At 42.6% G+C, this 13,047-nt stretch overlaps 1 protein-coding gene across 1 annotated transcript; it reads right to left on the bottom strand.

The window, feature by feature from the left end:
- Window positions 1-5,678: 5,678 nt before the first annotated feature.
- On the bottom strand, window positions 5,679-11,474 carry MELLADRAFT_52583 (uncharacterized protein; the record flags this gene model as incomplete). The annotated part of the gene is made up of 15 exons (XM_007410135.1): window positions 5,679-5,718; window positions 7,988-8,003; window positions 9,082-9,177; window positions 9,202-9,203; window positions 9,239-9,542; window positions 9,605-9,762; window positions 9,828-9,910; window positions 9,981-10,167; window position 10,188; window positions 10,306-10,579; window positions 10,657-10,719; window positions 10,793-11,093; window positions 11,166-11,244; window positions 11,329-11,372; window positions 11,461-11,474. The coding sequence occupies 15 exons, from the start codon at window positions 11,472-11,474 to the stop codon at window positions 5,679-5,681; spliced, it is 1,662 nt and encodes a 553-aa protein (XP_007410197.1).
- Window positions 11,475-13,047: the final 1,573 nt, after the last annotated feature.

The following is a 13,047-nucleotide window of genomic DNA, read 5'->3' as shown; positions in this document are numbered from 1 at the left end:
ATCCCTCTCTTGCCGCCAGGAAAGCCCTTAAAACCAGACTTGAAGAATTGGTATTTGTGTAACATTTCAGCATGTTTGGTGTGAGCTTTTGACAGGTTGTCAGCTTTTGGCCTGATTTTTGTATTTTTTGCAAACTTCACACTTGCATTGCTCTGTGGGGTTTGAATCAAATTCAAAGCAGGCTACACATAGGTGTGTAGATTAACCAGGCGCAGATGACTTCTCTTTGGTCCAGAGGACATTTGTTTACAGGTGACGGAGATATGAAGGATTGAAACCGTGCCCACCAAACCTTTTCTGGCTCATCCGCCAAAGATGTGGTATAAGGTACAGTTGTTATCACCAAAGCCCTCTGACTGGCTCCCTGCAAGAAGAATTGGGGCAGTTGACCCGGTACTTTGGTATTGTTTATGCCATGATATTTCTTGAAAAGCCAATTTTTGGACTGTTCAGGTGTAGAGGAACCAAGAAATGGTACTCATGAACCTGTACCGCCACTTTTGCAAAAAGAAATTGATCTAAAACCCTGACCAGTTGGACCGCAGGCTGATTTGAGCCTGATGCAAGCCTAATACAGGCAGATTTCATGGCTTTACATAACTAGCTATGTACTTAACATCATAGTTAAGTCAGATTTATAGCAGAAAAACCCACAAAAAATACAAAAGTTTGATCAAAATTGGTGAAAACCCCCAAATTTTTGATTGTTTTGGTGAAAGTACACCACGGGGGGGGGGTTCTGTGTCGCAGACCGCCTGCCGCGAAGGCCGTCTGTAGCTGGACCACAGGGTGTCACAGAATGGTCTAATGCGGTCTCAAAAAGGTCGGGGTTTTTGCAGACCATTTTGAGACGGGGTAAGACCATTTCAGGACGCCCTGAGGCCCATTAGAGTATACTCTACTCCTACCCACTACACACAGCATTTGGCCCATACCCGAGTACATGTACTCGAGATGCCAACTGTATGAGTTGACCTCCATATCGGAGTACTCACATGTAGTTGTAAATTGAATACCCGTACCCACACATGCGCCCCTTCTCCGCACCTAATACTCACTTACCCTATTTCGCCACGCCTCTTATCTCGATGAGTACACTCACCGCAAACTCAGCCAAACAAGACTTCCTTTGCAACCACACGGCGATCTAGGATATCTATTATCGACTACCCACGATCTAGGATATTGACTGGTCCCACAATCTAGGATCTCTCCCAAATACCAATTAGGACACCGCCACCGAACAGATTCGATATCAAGCCCCCTCATCCTTACCTCAATCAGCATCCAGCAGCATTCATTCGCCCATCGTACAAATCTCAAATTAGCTCATGACTCAAGAATCTTCAGGTCGCCACATCGAGTTTTTGATACCGGCGTTGGCGTGCGTTAACTCAAATTTGGACGTGGAGGTAATTGGGCATCAGGAATGGTCTTTTGACATCCGGTAAGTACCTCCTTGAGTCATTTTCTCTCTATACCTGTTTTCCACTTGTTCTGTGATTCTGATTTTCTCTTTCTTATTTTCTATTGTTTCGCTAGCCCTTTCCATTACCTTTGTCTCACCATGCCTCGTTATCCTCAACAAAAGCCTGCTCCATCGCTAACTCCCTACCGTCGGGTTACCTCAGCGCCTTCGACCCCTCTGGCCACCACGGGTTCTTGTGTATCATCTTTATCTCGTGTAGCCTCAGCTCCTCAGAACACTGCTCTGTCTCGTGGACAACCATCAGACCTTTGTTTTGGAACCTCAGTTCCCAAACAGGGATTTGCAACGCCCTCTAATGCACCCAGGCTTGTCGCGTTCCGCAACAAAGACATGGAGGATGGTGAAGACACCACCAACAGATCCAATAAGAACCGTTCTGATGTATACATGTATTATGATGTCAGCTTTATTTTTATAATCAATTCAATCAAAGCTCACAAACTGATTTTTAATCTTGTTATTGATTCGGCAATCATTCAATAGGACCCTCAGCCCTCGCTTGACCCAACAAAAGGGGAGGATACAGCTTGTTACCCCTGTCTCCACTGCCCGTGAGTTTTTTTATTTATTAATCCTTCACCTTTGCTAATTAGAAAATCATTTGAATTGTTTGACAGGACGATTCTGCAGATCACCGGTCGCCCCAACTCAAACTTGCACAAGCACCGTCACAAGTTTCCGGGTTTACCTCTAGCCTGGTTTCATCATACCCCTGGAAGTATAGCTCCCAAAGAAGATCCGATTGCTTCTGCTGATCGAAGGAAACAGCTGCGAACGCTCCTCACCGGCGCAATCATCAGCAAAAATTTCCTGTTCTTGATATTCGAGGGCGAGTTGATGCAGAAGGCGTTACGTGCCATCTGCCCATCTTTCTACTGGCCTGGTCGGATGGCAGTCAAAGCGAGGCGCTGTTCCTGGATCTGGAGAAGAAGCTCCTTGATGAAATCAAACGCGTTCCTGGTTCAATCTCCAACGCAACCGACTGCTGGACGAGTGCAGATTTCTCTCACACTTACATGGCTATAAATGGTTTTTTTTTTCAATGCTGAAGGGCAGTTCTGCCGTCGCCTACTAGCCTTCAAAGTCAGTATATCAGTTAGCTTTTGGCCAGATATTTAATCGTGCTGATCTTCCATTTTCCACCTCACTTCTCTACATATTGCATTATTGTTACAAGGTTAGTCTGTTTCTTTTAGACTTGTTTATCTATTTTGAATGTTTGGGTATTTCATTTGCTGATGAAATACTTTTTATCTTGTCTGCATTAGACCCTGGAAGGCAAACACACAGGCAAGAATCTGGCCCAAGTCTACTGGGACGCCCTGGACCATGTGGGTGCCTTACGTGATCACTTTTTGGTGACTGGTGATAATGCATCTTCAAACCGAGCAATGGCGAAAATCTTGAGCGAGTGATACTTGAAGATCGGAATTAACTGGCCATTTGCGTCTAGGTTTCATGGCTGTATGTGCCATGTCATTAACCTGGTGGCTAAGGACTTTCTGGATGGTATGGGAGAGCTTTTGGAAGCGGATCTTGCCGCTTTTGAAACTAGTGGGATGGCCGAACCCCGTTCAACCTTTGAACTTGACAAACTTCCAAGTACCGATGAGGAAGAACAAGCTGACTCTTCAACCATCCCTCAATGTCCTACTGAAACAAATCTCGACCTTGACCAAGTCTCTCTTGAAGCCCACGGCCTCAGTCAAGACCATTACGATCAATCTCAAGGAACTTATGAGGAAACAATTAATGAAGAAGAATCACCCACAGTTCAAATCACCTCTCAAAAAAAACCAACCGTTGTCAGCCAAATCCGTGCGTTGGATACTCATATCTGAAAGAGCCCACAAGAGCTCAAAGCTTTTATCAAGGTCCGTAACAGTGTGGGAGATCTGCAACTTCTTCCTCTGAGTTGCCCTCCCACTAGATGGAATTATTTTTATTATGTAGTAAGTAACCATGTTTCTTATTTGCAACCATTTGATTGTTGTCACTGACCAGATTTTCAGTGCAAACGATCCCTAGCTCTCAGGAAGTCTCTAGAAGCCTACACTGCTGATCCCAAACGAAGCAAACTGAAGATTTCAGAGGCGGACTGGGCCACCATCGAGTACACTGTAAACATCATTCAACTTCCCCAATTTGGCAGAGGAAAATGATTAATAGTACAGTTTTTCATAAAAGAATCTAATACTGCACACCTGGGCCATTTCACCCACACTACATATGTGCAGCAAGCTAAGTCAATAGTTGTCTATCATGTACATACAGGTCTGCTCAGTTTTTTGCCCATCAGAATAAATAAATCACATGTTATACCACATGTAACTTTTTTGACTTTGAAATTTTTTTCCCAAAAATTCACTACATATAATTCTGTAGCTGCTCAGGCAATATTGTTGAAGCTATGTCTTAGTAACAGAAAGTGTGTTACATGCAGTTGAGTTGATGAGATCACACCAAAACATTGAGTCAGTGTATGTAGTCAATCTTTTGGAAGCTTTTTTCAATCTGAAAGAAGTTACAGCATGTATTACATATGAATAACTTGTCCTGATGAGCAGATAACTGAGCAGAACTGTATGTACATGATAACCACATATTCACTGAGCCTGCTACATATATGTAGTGTGGGTGTTATGGCTCAGGTGTGGAGTGATAGACCATTTTATGACAAATCATACTCCCAATCATTTTTCCCTGCCCACTTGGGGAACCCGAATAATGTCTGCAGTGGTATATGATGCCCATTCTGGAGTGGTTTGAAACTTTGACCCAGCTTTTTCAGTCCAACGAACCGACTAAGCATCTAGTTCTACCGGTACTTTGGGCAATTCAAAAGGTCTTGAAGCGTCATCAGGTGGTTCCGGGAGTTTGGGGTCAGGCTTGCAAACGTGCTGAAGACAAACTCGTCAAGTATATGGACCGCGAAGAGGTCAATCAGCAGACCTTGATCTCCGCCCTTCTTGACCCTTTCAAATTCGACGAAGTTTTTCAAAATCGTGAAGAACTTCAAGGCCGCGCCAAGCACCTCCTGCAAGAAGAATACGACCTCTGGAAGCCTGAATCTGGCAAAGGATCTCCCACGTCTGCTCCTGCTACTTCAAACCCCCCTGTAAACAAGAAGCTTGCACAGGTTTACTCGGAGTTAGGGACCTTGTCAACCGTTTCCTCCATCCCCAGTTATGAGATGGACGAAGTCACCCAATACCTACGAGGTAAAGAACCCACCCTCCCCTACAAGACCATTGGGCAATACTGGACGGTACGTATTTCCTTGTTCCCTTGCCGCCGATCCACTCTACCTTCTTACTGAGGTCTCTTTCTTTTTCAGCGCATGTTCGAAACCCGGTGGCCTTCCAATCTTGGCCCAGATTTCCCTCCAACACCTCACGATTGCGGCTGCTGGAGCCTCGGTCGAGAGGGTTTCTCAATATCGGGAAACATTGCTGTCCCGTCACAAGGCCGCCTAGACACAGAGGTCATTTGCCACCTTGTTCTGGTCCGACACTGGCTCACAAACCAGGATGCTACTCTTAATGTGGTGGAATTTGCTTGAGATATTATAATATTTCATTTGTATTTCATCTCGAATTGTACCCTATTGTTCTTCTTTACAAGAGGTTCATGACAAAAAGAAGTCCGTTGTTTACCAATTATATATATATATCCCCACTCATGATCCTAGAAGACAAGTTGATTTCATTCAACTTGTCTTCTCTACCAAAAGTTGTCAGTGAGAGTACTCATGAGTTTACTCTGAGTGTCTGCGTGAGTCTACTCACTCGGTGAGTATTATACAGCGCGCGGTACTTACGGGCGGGCCCATTATGAGTCCCGAAATCAAACACTTCTTGATGCTCAAAATGGTTTGAGTCTTGTACTGTGACTGTAACTCACATGTATTGGTACTCAAATTGAGTACCGATAGCTGATATCCGAGCGACTGAGTCGGAGTACACTCACTGCTGCATCCCTGGGTGTCATTGGAACCCCCTGACCAGTCGGACCGGGGCCGGCCCCGGCCAAACCAGTCAGAGAGCTTTGGTGATAACAACTGTATAAGTCCCTCTCTCGACTACTTGTTCGTCCGAGAGGGACTTAGTTAAGTTCGGTATGAGCTGTTGAATTGCCCATCATGTGGTTTTTGTGCCTAAAACCTAAGCCTGGCTCCGAGGCCTCAAGTTCAGGGCACGCCCTGCCTGGCCCTGAACCATTTGAAAGACCTTCGGGTTTCATCTTGAACGGGCTGCGCTCCGGGGCCGGCCCTGATCCCCCAGGGCCGCGCCGCACCCCGCCTGTGATCTTCCGCTCTCAACTCGGCGATTTCTGAAATATTTCCCCCGAACGGCCAACAGCTCAAGTTTGTGTAGGAATTTGCATGCGCTCGTCTTTATTGCTTTTTCGCTTCTTCAGTCGACATCCTCCGAACGTCACACTCTCATTTAAATCGAGCATGTCAACTTCTTCAGGTCCTCCCTCCTCTACTGTTCGGCCTGCCACAATGAATTCAGCTTCGAATCATCCTCCAAAGGCAAAAGGACATGAACTCTATCATACCATTCTCAAGAGCCCTAAATTTATCGTGGCTCCTATGGTGGATGCATCAGAACTTGCCTGGAGAATCTTGTCAAGATATTACGGTGCACAACTTTGTTATACCCCAATGATTCATTCAGCTTTGTTTGCGGATCCTAAAAATGCAAAATATCGACTTGAGCAATTCGACTTGGAATCCAATGAAGAAGGATCACCAGATTTAGATAGACCATTGATTGCTCAATTCTGTTCGAATGACCCTCAAACATTTTTGGAAGCATCGAAACTTATCAGTGGTTCAGCTGAATCACCTTCCAACAAAATTGATGCAATCGATTTAAATTTAGGTTGTCCACAAGGAATTGCAAGAAAAGGAAAATATGGAGCATTTTTAATGGATCATCTTGATTTAATTGAGAAAATGGGTTCGTTCAATTGATTTTAATTGAACTATTTCTTTTCTTCTTCCTTTTGTTTTCTCTTTCGTCCGGATCTTCTTGCTTTGACAAGGATGACACTGAACACTTGACGATTTTGTCAGGAATCTTAATCAGAATCTATCGAAAAAAACCCCAGCTGACGGAAGATATATATATTCAATTGATCTCATTCAGTCTCACATATGCATCAAAATTCATCAATTCCTATAACAGCCAAATATCGATGTTTTGAAGATCCAGAAGAAACAGCTAATTATACAAAACGATTAATTCGATCTGGTGCTCAAATTTTAACTATACATGGAAGAACACGAGAACAAAAAGGTCAATATACTGGTTTAGCAGATTGGAATCAAATCAAATCTGTTGCAGAAATCAGTCATCAGGAGAAGATCCCAATCGTTGGAAATGGAAACATTTTAATAGCAAAAGATACTTTGGATTTGATGACTCAAACAAACGTAAATGGAGTTATGAGCGCTGAAGGGAACTTATATAATCCAGCAATCTTTGCACCACTTAACCTTCAAGGTATGAAAACTTACCGAGAAGGTTTACCTCAAAAGTTCAAAGATGTCTTGAAGTTGATCGACGAAAAGTATGAAGATCCCGATAGAGTTCTAGGCAGTTCAGAATCACTTGAACATTACCCTAATTGTACAAAGGTAGCCCATCAATACTTAGCTATTTGTGCAACATTAGAAACTCGAACAGCACTTTCTGCCATCAAAGGTCATTTGTATAAACTTTTCCGAGCCGTATTCGACACGGGTCGTTATAATGACATACGTGAAAAACTTGCGGGCATATCTTGGACTTCCATCAAATCAACCGGATCTGTACCATCATCTCAAACTAGCTCAAAGGCAAGAGATAAGAAGACTTATCATGAGGTTTTGGCGAGATTCCAGGAAGTGACGGATGCAATACGTGATAGATTACAGGTCTGTAAAAGTTTTTAATGGTTGTCTAATAATCTTGGTATCTAATCTCTAAAAATTGCTTCTCTGCTTACGAATTTAGGTGGACCGGGAAACTGGGCTGCTCAATGAGACAATAGTTGATGACGACTTTCATATTCGACCCCATGAAAAATCAGATGAATATCTACGACGACTGAATATTCCTTATTCGCGATGCCAGCCCTACATCCGACCTCTGCAGATCACTGCCGTACCATCAGTTAACTCTTGTATACCAAATACTACTTCTATGAAGGATACAAAATCTGTGACTGTCGATGGCCCCGACGTCTTCTATGGACCAGTTCAATGCACCAATCATCCAGAGTGTACGAATTCAGGTGCAGCTAAATGTCGATGGGGTTTATGCAAAACTTGTTGTGCGAAGAGGACTGAGGTAGGATCTAACACCGAGGAGATTGCTGAGAAGGGCAATCAAGAAGAGTGTGAAGTACACGCAGCAAGAGTGAAGTTGGACCTGGAACGTAAAGCATTCAAAGCAGACAAACGAAAGAAAAAAAACTCAATGATGCAACGAAATGTAAAACTTCGACCTGATTGTCCTACTGACTCTATTGTCAATGAGTCAATTCAGTAATTAGATTAGTGTTCAAAACTTTTGTATATATTGTCATTTGTCATGATCTGCATCTTTCCTTTTGTCTTGATCGCACAAGCATCCAATACTCTTCTTGAACTTTTCTGTACCTATCCAAATTGAATGACCGACTTACTTCTATCAACACAATATAAATTCACAGGATCTGATTTCAAAGCCGTTACCCAGATGAATGTGTCAAATCTCAGGGGTGATGTGCATTGTCAAGTTCTTAAGCGCGTAAATATGAGAGTGAAAAGTTGATCACAGCTTTATGTAAGTTTGGCTCTTCAATCCTAAGAGATGGCTGATGACTTGATAAAATATCAATCGGTACGAAAACACGTAAGATATTGTGAGATCAAGACATCAAGGCTAAAAGTGATGTCGAGTTATCTCCAGAGATACTGTACTTGTAGATCAATTGAACTGCTGCATACAGCGTGCTTGGAATTGAAAATTAGACAAGTCAAGAGATAGAAATATTTACATTGGGGAATGGTTGTTCTCAAAGTGGATGTGTGATTTAAACCTCGCGTCTGAGTGTGACAGCCTATGACCAAAGTCACTGCGGAAAATTTTCATCAGAGACGGAGGGTATGCAAATGTTTGTCCATATCATCTTGAGGGTCATGAACGTGGTTAAACAGTGATATTGATGGGTATCTCTATATTGCCGTGATGAAAAAGCGCTGAAACTGGTGTCTTCTGTAAAAGGTTGACTAGAAAATCAGATGAGATTAAATGGTTACAAATCATGATCCTATAATGTACACAACATATGATGTTTGTTATCTGTTGGTTATGGACCTCAAAAGATTAACAAACACTTCTATTTTCATTTTTTCCGATCAAAAAAAAACGATTCTCATGAAGTTGTTAAATTGGAGACAGCAGTAGCCAACAAATTTTGATCCGTTTCCGTTTCATCTTTCAATTGTCTTGAAAATTCTGGTGAGCAAGGTGTGATTACCAATCTTGCAGCTGGATGTGGTGGACTATACGTTTGTTTTTGACTTTCAATTTGTTGTTTTAAGACTTCTTGACCACATGCAGCAGCGACAAATCCCAAATAAGGCGGTGAAGGGTTTAGAGGCCTCGTGCAAAACTCAGGGTGAGCTTGCATACCACAATAGAATGGATGATCTAGATAATTCAAACGTCAATTACGACTGTTTCCCAGAGAACGCTCAGAAAGTAATGCAACTTGCCCTTCAACTCTGCCACTTGCATCCGTAGTCCTTTAGCATCTTTTCCGGTGAATCTCCACCCATCTCGCTCCAATCGGTCGATGTAGTCAGGATTGACTTCGTAGCGATGACGATGTCTTTCCCATATCGTTTCTCGTCCTCCATAGATTGCTTTGATGGCCGACCATTCGGTATCAGGCTGAAATAGGGTAGCACGAAGCCCCAATCTCATGGTCCCACCCATCTGAGTCTTTGAGATCTCCGGCATATACATAATCACCGGCTCTTTGGTATCTTCTTGCAATTCACTAGATTGAGCGGCTGGATACGATCTAGGTTAGGATAGAACAAACAAAGATTGAAGATGAGATTTAAAGGCTTACTTGGTAAATTACAAACATTCCTAGCCCATTCTAAAACGGCAATTTGAAAACCTAAACAAATACCAAGAAACGGTACTTTTTTCTCTCGTGCCCATTTCGCTGCTGCCATCATACCTTCAGTACCTCGAATACCAAACCCACCTGGTATGAGTACACCGCTATGTGATCATATAAGATGAAAACATAAGTGATTTGATAAGATAGGATATTTAAATCAACTGACTCAGCAGAGTATAGGGCCACCCAAGCAGCATGATACTCCTTGGTCTCTGATCCACGTTTTTCCAAATGTTCAGAATCAATCCACTACGGGTTATACAATATCAAAAACGATCGTGATTTCAAAGTAAGAGCCTTGAGATATAGATATGCTTACCACAAGGTTTAGCTTCTTACCACACCGAAGAGAAGCGTGCTCCAGAGATTTGATGACCGACATGTAAGAGTCTTTCAGTGATACGTATTTACCAACTAAGACAATATTGGCCGTTCCAAAAGTATGATCATGTCTGGAGTAAGAAGATAAAAAAAAGTCGATTTTCAAAGATAATCTGTTTTCAAGCCTTAAGATGAATAAGCTTACGCTTTAGTAAGCTTCATCCAATGATCATGTAGTTCATTACCTCGACGTTGCCTAGGACCTCCTTCGTCTACACTGATTTCTCCTAATCTGAGTCGTCGAGATAAAAATTTCATCAAACCTTGATCCTTGAGAAAGAGTGGCACGTGATAGACGCTTGCAACGTCATGACATGCTAAAACTTGTTCGGGTCCAACATGACAAAACATGCTAATCTTTGCAGCAACTGATCTTTCCAATGGTGCTGAACAACGCGCTGCAATTAGATCAGGGGTCAAACCGAGTCCACGAAGGTCGCGAACAGAGGATTGGGTAGGCTTGGTTTTCTGTTCGCCATTGACAATGGGGACTAGTGAGACGTGCATGAGTGCAAAGTTTTCTGGACCGACGCGAAACTGAGGTGAGCTTGAGATGAGTATCCCATATCCAGAGATAGATTCTGTTTGATGATTGTTGATATCTTTAGACTAACCTGAAATTGACGCATCGCCTCCACAAATGGAGCACTTTCAATATCACCAACGGTACCACCCAACTAATCGAAAGATAAATCCAACCTGTTAATCAAATTTGAATATACTTAGCAACAAAAAGTTGAATGTGTTTACCTCTACAATGCAAACATCCGGTATTTCTCCATCTTCATCCACAGGAATTCGACTGACACGTTCAACCCAATCTTGGATCGCATCGGTAACATGTGGAATGACTTGAACAGTTTTTCCTAAATAATCACCCTTCCTTTCTTTAGAGATCACTTCACTATAGATCTTTCCAGTTGTAATATTATGCTCCCGGGTTAAAGTCACGTCTAGATATCTTTCGTAATTGCCAAGGTCGAGATCAGCTTCACCACCATCATCTAGTACATAGACTTCTCCATGCTCAGTAGGTGACATGGTCCCAGCACTGAAACAAATGGGAAAATCTCAAAGTTAACTAGCTAAGCCTGAAAACGTTGAGATAAGTCCTGAAACTTACTCGATATTCATATATGGATCAATCTTGATTGCTGTCACGCGTAATCCTAACATCTTAAGAAGTAAACCAGTAGATGAAGCTAGAAGTCGAAAGCAGAAGAAATCACTTTGAGTAAAAAGCTTTTGGGAGTGATCTTGAATCTCCCTAAACAACAGTCACCCACCCAGCGTCCCCTTTCCGATACCAGATATCACACCACCAGAAACTCTGTGTGAACGAAGTTGAGTTTTTGAAGTCAATTTCAATCAGTCAATGGAACATGTCATTTTCTTGTTTTGATTTATTCACGACGTACACAATATACTTCATATTGGAGAGACTTGTCTGGTTTATTATCGATTCGTATTCCAGAGGTAAAGCTGCGAGTTGAATGAGGTTTGCACTGGGGAACAAGCGATAGCAAAGAAAGAATGTGAATGTATGCGGATTGCAGAATTTTTGTTTCTTGTGTGACTCAAAAAATTTCAAAACTCATATTTAGAGTACCGGGGCGGACACTAGGGTGTCACACGAATCCGCGATGGTTTGAAGTGTAATTTGGTGTGTATGGCTTTGAGGCTTGGTAAACCCCTCTAGACACATACCTTTGTGAAAACCTTGCTCCTTGAATCCAACTCCTTTGGAAGGCAATTTGAATTGCATATCTTAATGTGGATCTAGCAAAATTTATTGTGAAAAATGCAATCACATTTGTGGCATCCACATTTGGATGGGCAGAGTTGGGATATGCAGAAAGGAACCACGAGAAATATTCTGATGATGGAGACGGTATGGTTGGGTGCTCTTGCAGATTTATTCCAATTGTCCCATTTTTCTCAATAACGAAGTTGACTTGTCCCTATCAATGTTTTCCCCAATAACTTTCTACATGGGGCTTCCCCTCTATCAAGATGAAACAGTGCTCTATAACTCAGCTCTTGAGGTTGTTTTCCAAGCTAAGATTTCTGACTTGTGATGATCTATACAGCCTGAGTATCCATGCTCCACACAATTGTGCACTATCATTCCATCATATGTGGGACATTCAGAAAAATGATAAAGTATTTACTGCCTCAAAGAAGATCAAACTTCAGAATTCACCACTAAAAACCAAAAAATGTAATTCTTGCTATGTCAAATCAAGTTAAAAACTGACCTTGGAATTTTTTTTTCATGTCCAAGATACAATGGAATGGTGATAGGAGGATGAGGAGAACCTATTGTAACAAAGTGTCATTGCCAGCCACAAATGCACCAGCCAACTCTACCTGATGCTTTACGAGAAGCAGGCAGTACTGAGGCAGTACCTGCCCTAGCACACTGAAACGCCTATTTTGACAAGACTCTTGCTTGTTTTTCAGGAGCTCTGAGACAGCTTGGCGTTTTTTCTTGTTGGAATATATGGACTTTCCCTTGTATACCAGATTACGGTCACGGAGTTGAGATAGTAGGAGGCACCTTCAGGTCTAGGGGACAGGGTAGCGGTGAATTTCCAAGGAAGGAAATCCCGAACACAGGGAAATCTTTTCGTATCGCCACTACAACCGACACCAATCTCAAGCTCAATCATGTTTCTCTCTCTCAAACTCATCTTTGAAAGTTTTTAAATGCCACCTCACCCACCTTGTAGAGGAGAATGGAAGAGAGGAGAACGAGACGTCTGGAAGACCCAAACCCACTGGTGAAGACCAGCCGACTTGTGGTCGTACACGAGAGCCATCCCGGGCGGTAGGCTTCGCCACTACCCCATACGCTGTTCTCTGACTCGACGTAAGAGGAGAAGCTGGGGGAGTCTTTCAGTTTCCACGTGACATGTCATCAACCCATAAAGCGTCCATCACACAAAGGATGAGTGGGTTTGAATTAACAGTGGAATCAACAGGAAAATAGCTGTTTTTCACAC

This window comes from Melampsora larici-populina, assembly GCF_000204055.1.
Source record: "Melampsora larici-populina 98AG31 unplaced genomic scaffold MELLAscaffold_19, whole genome shotgun sequence".
NCBI lineage: Eukaryota > Fungi > Basidiomycota > Pucciniomycetes > Pucciniales > Melampsoraceae > Melampsora > Melampsora laricis-populina.
This window is presented reverse-complemented; position numbering and strand designations above follow the sequence as displayed.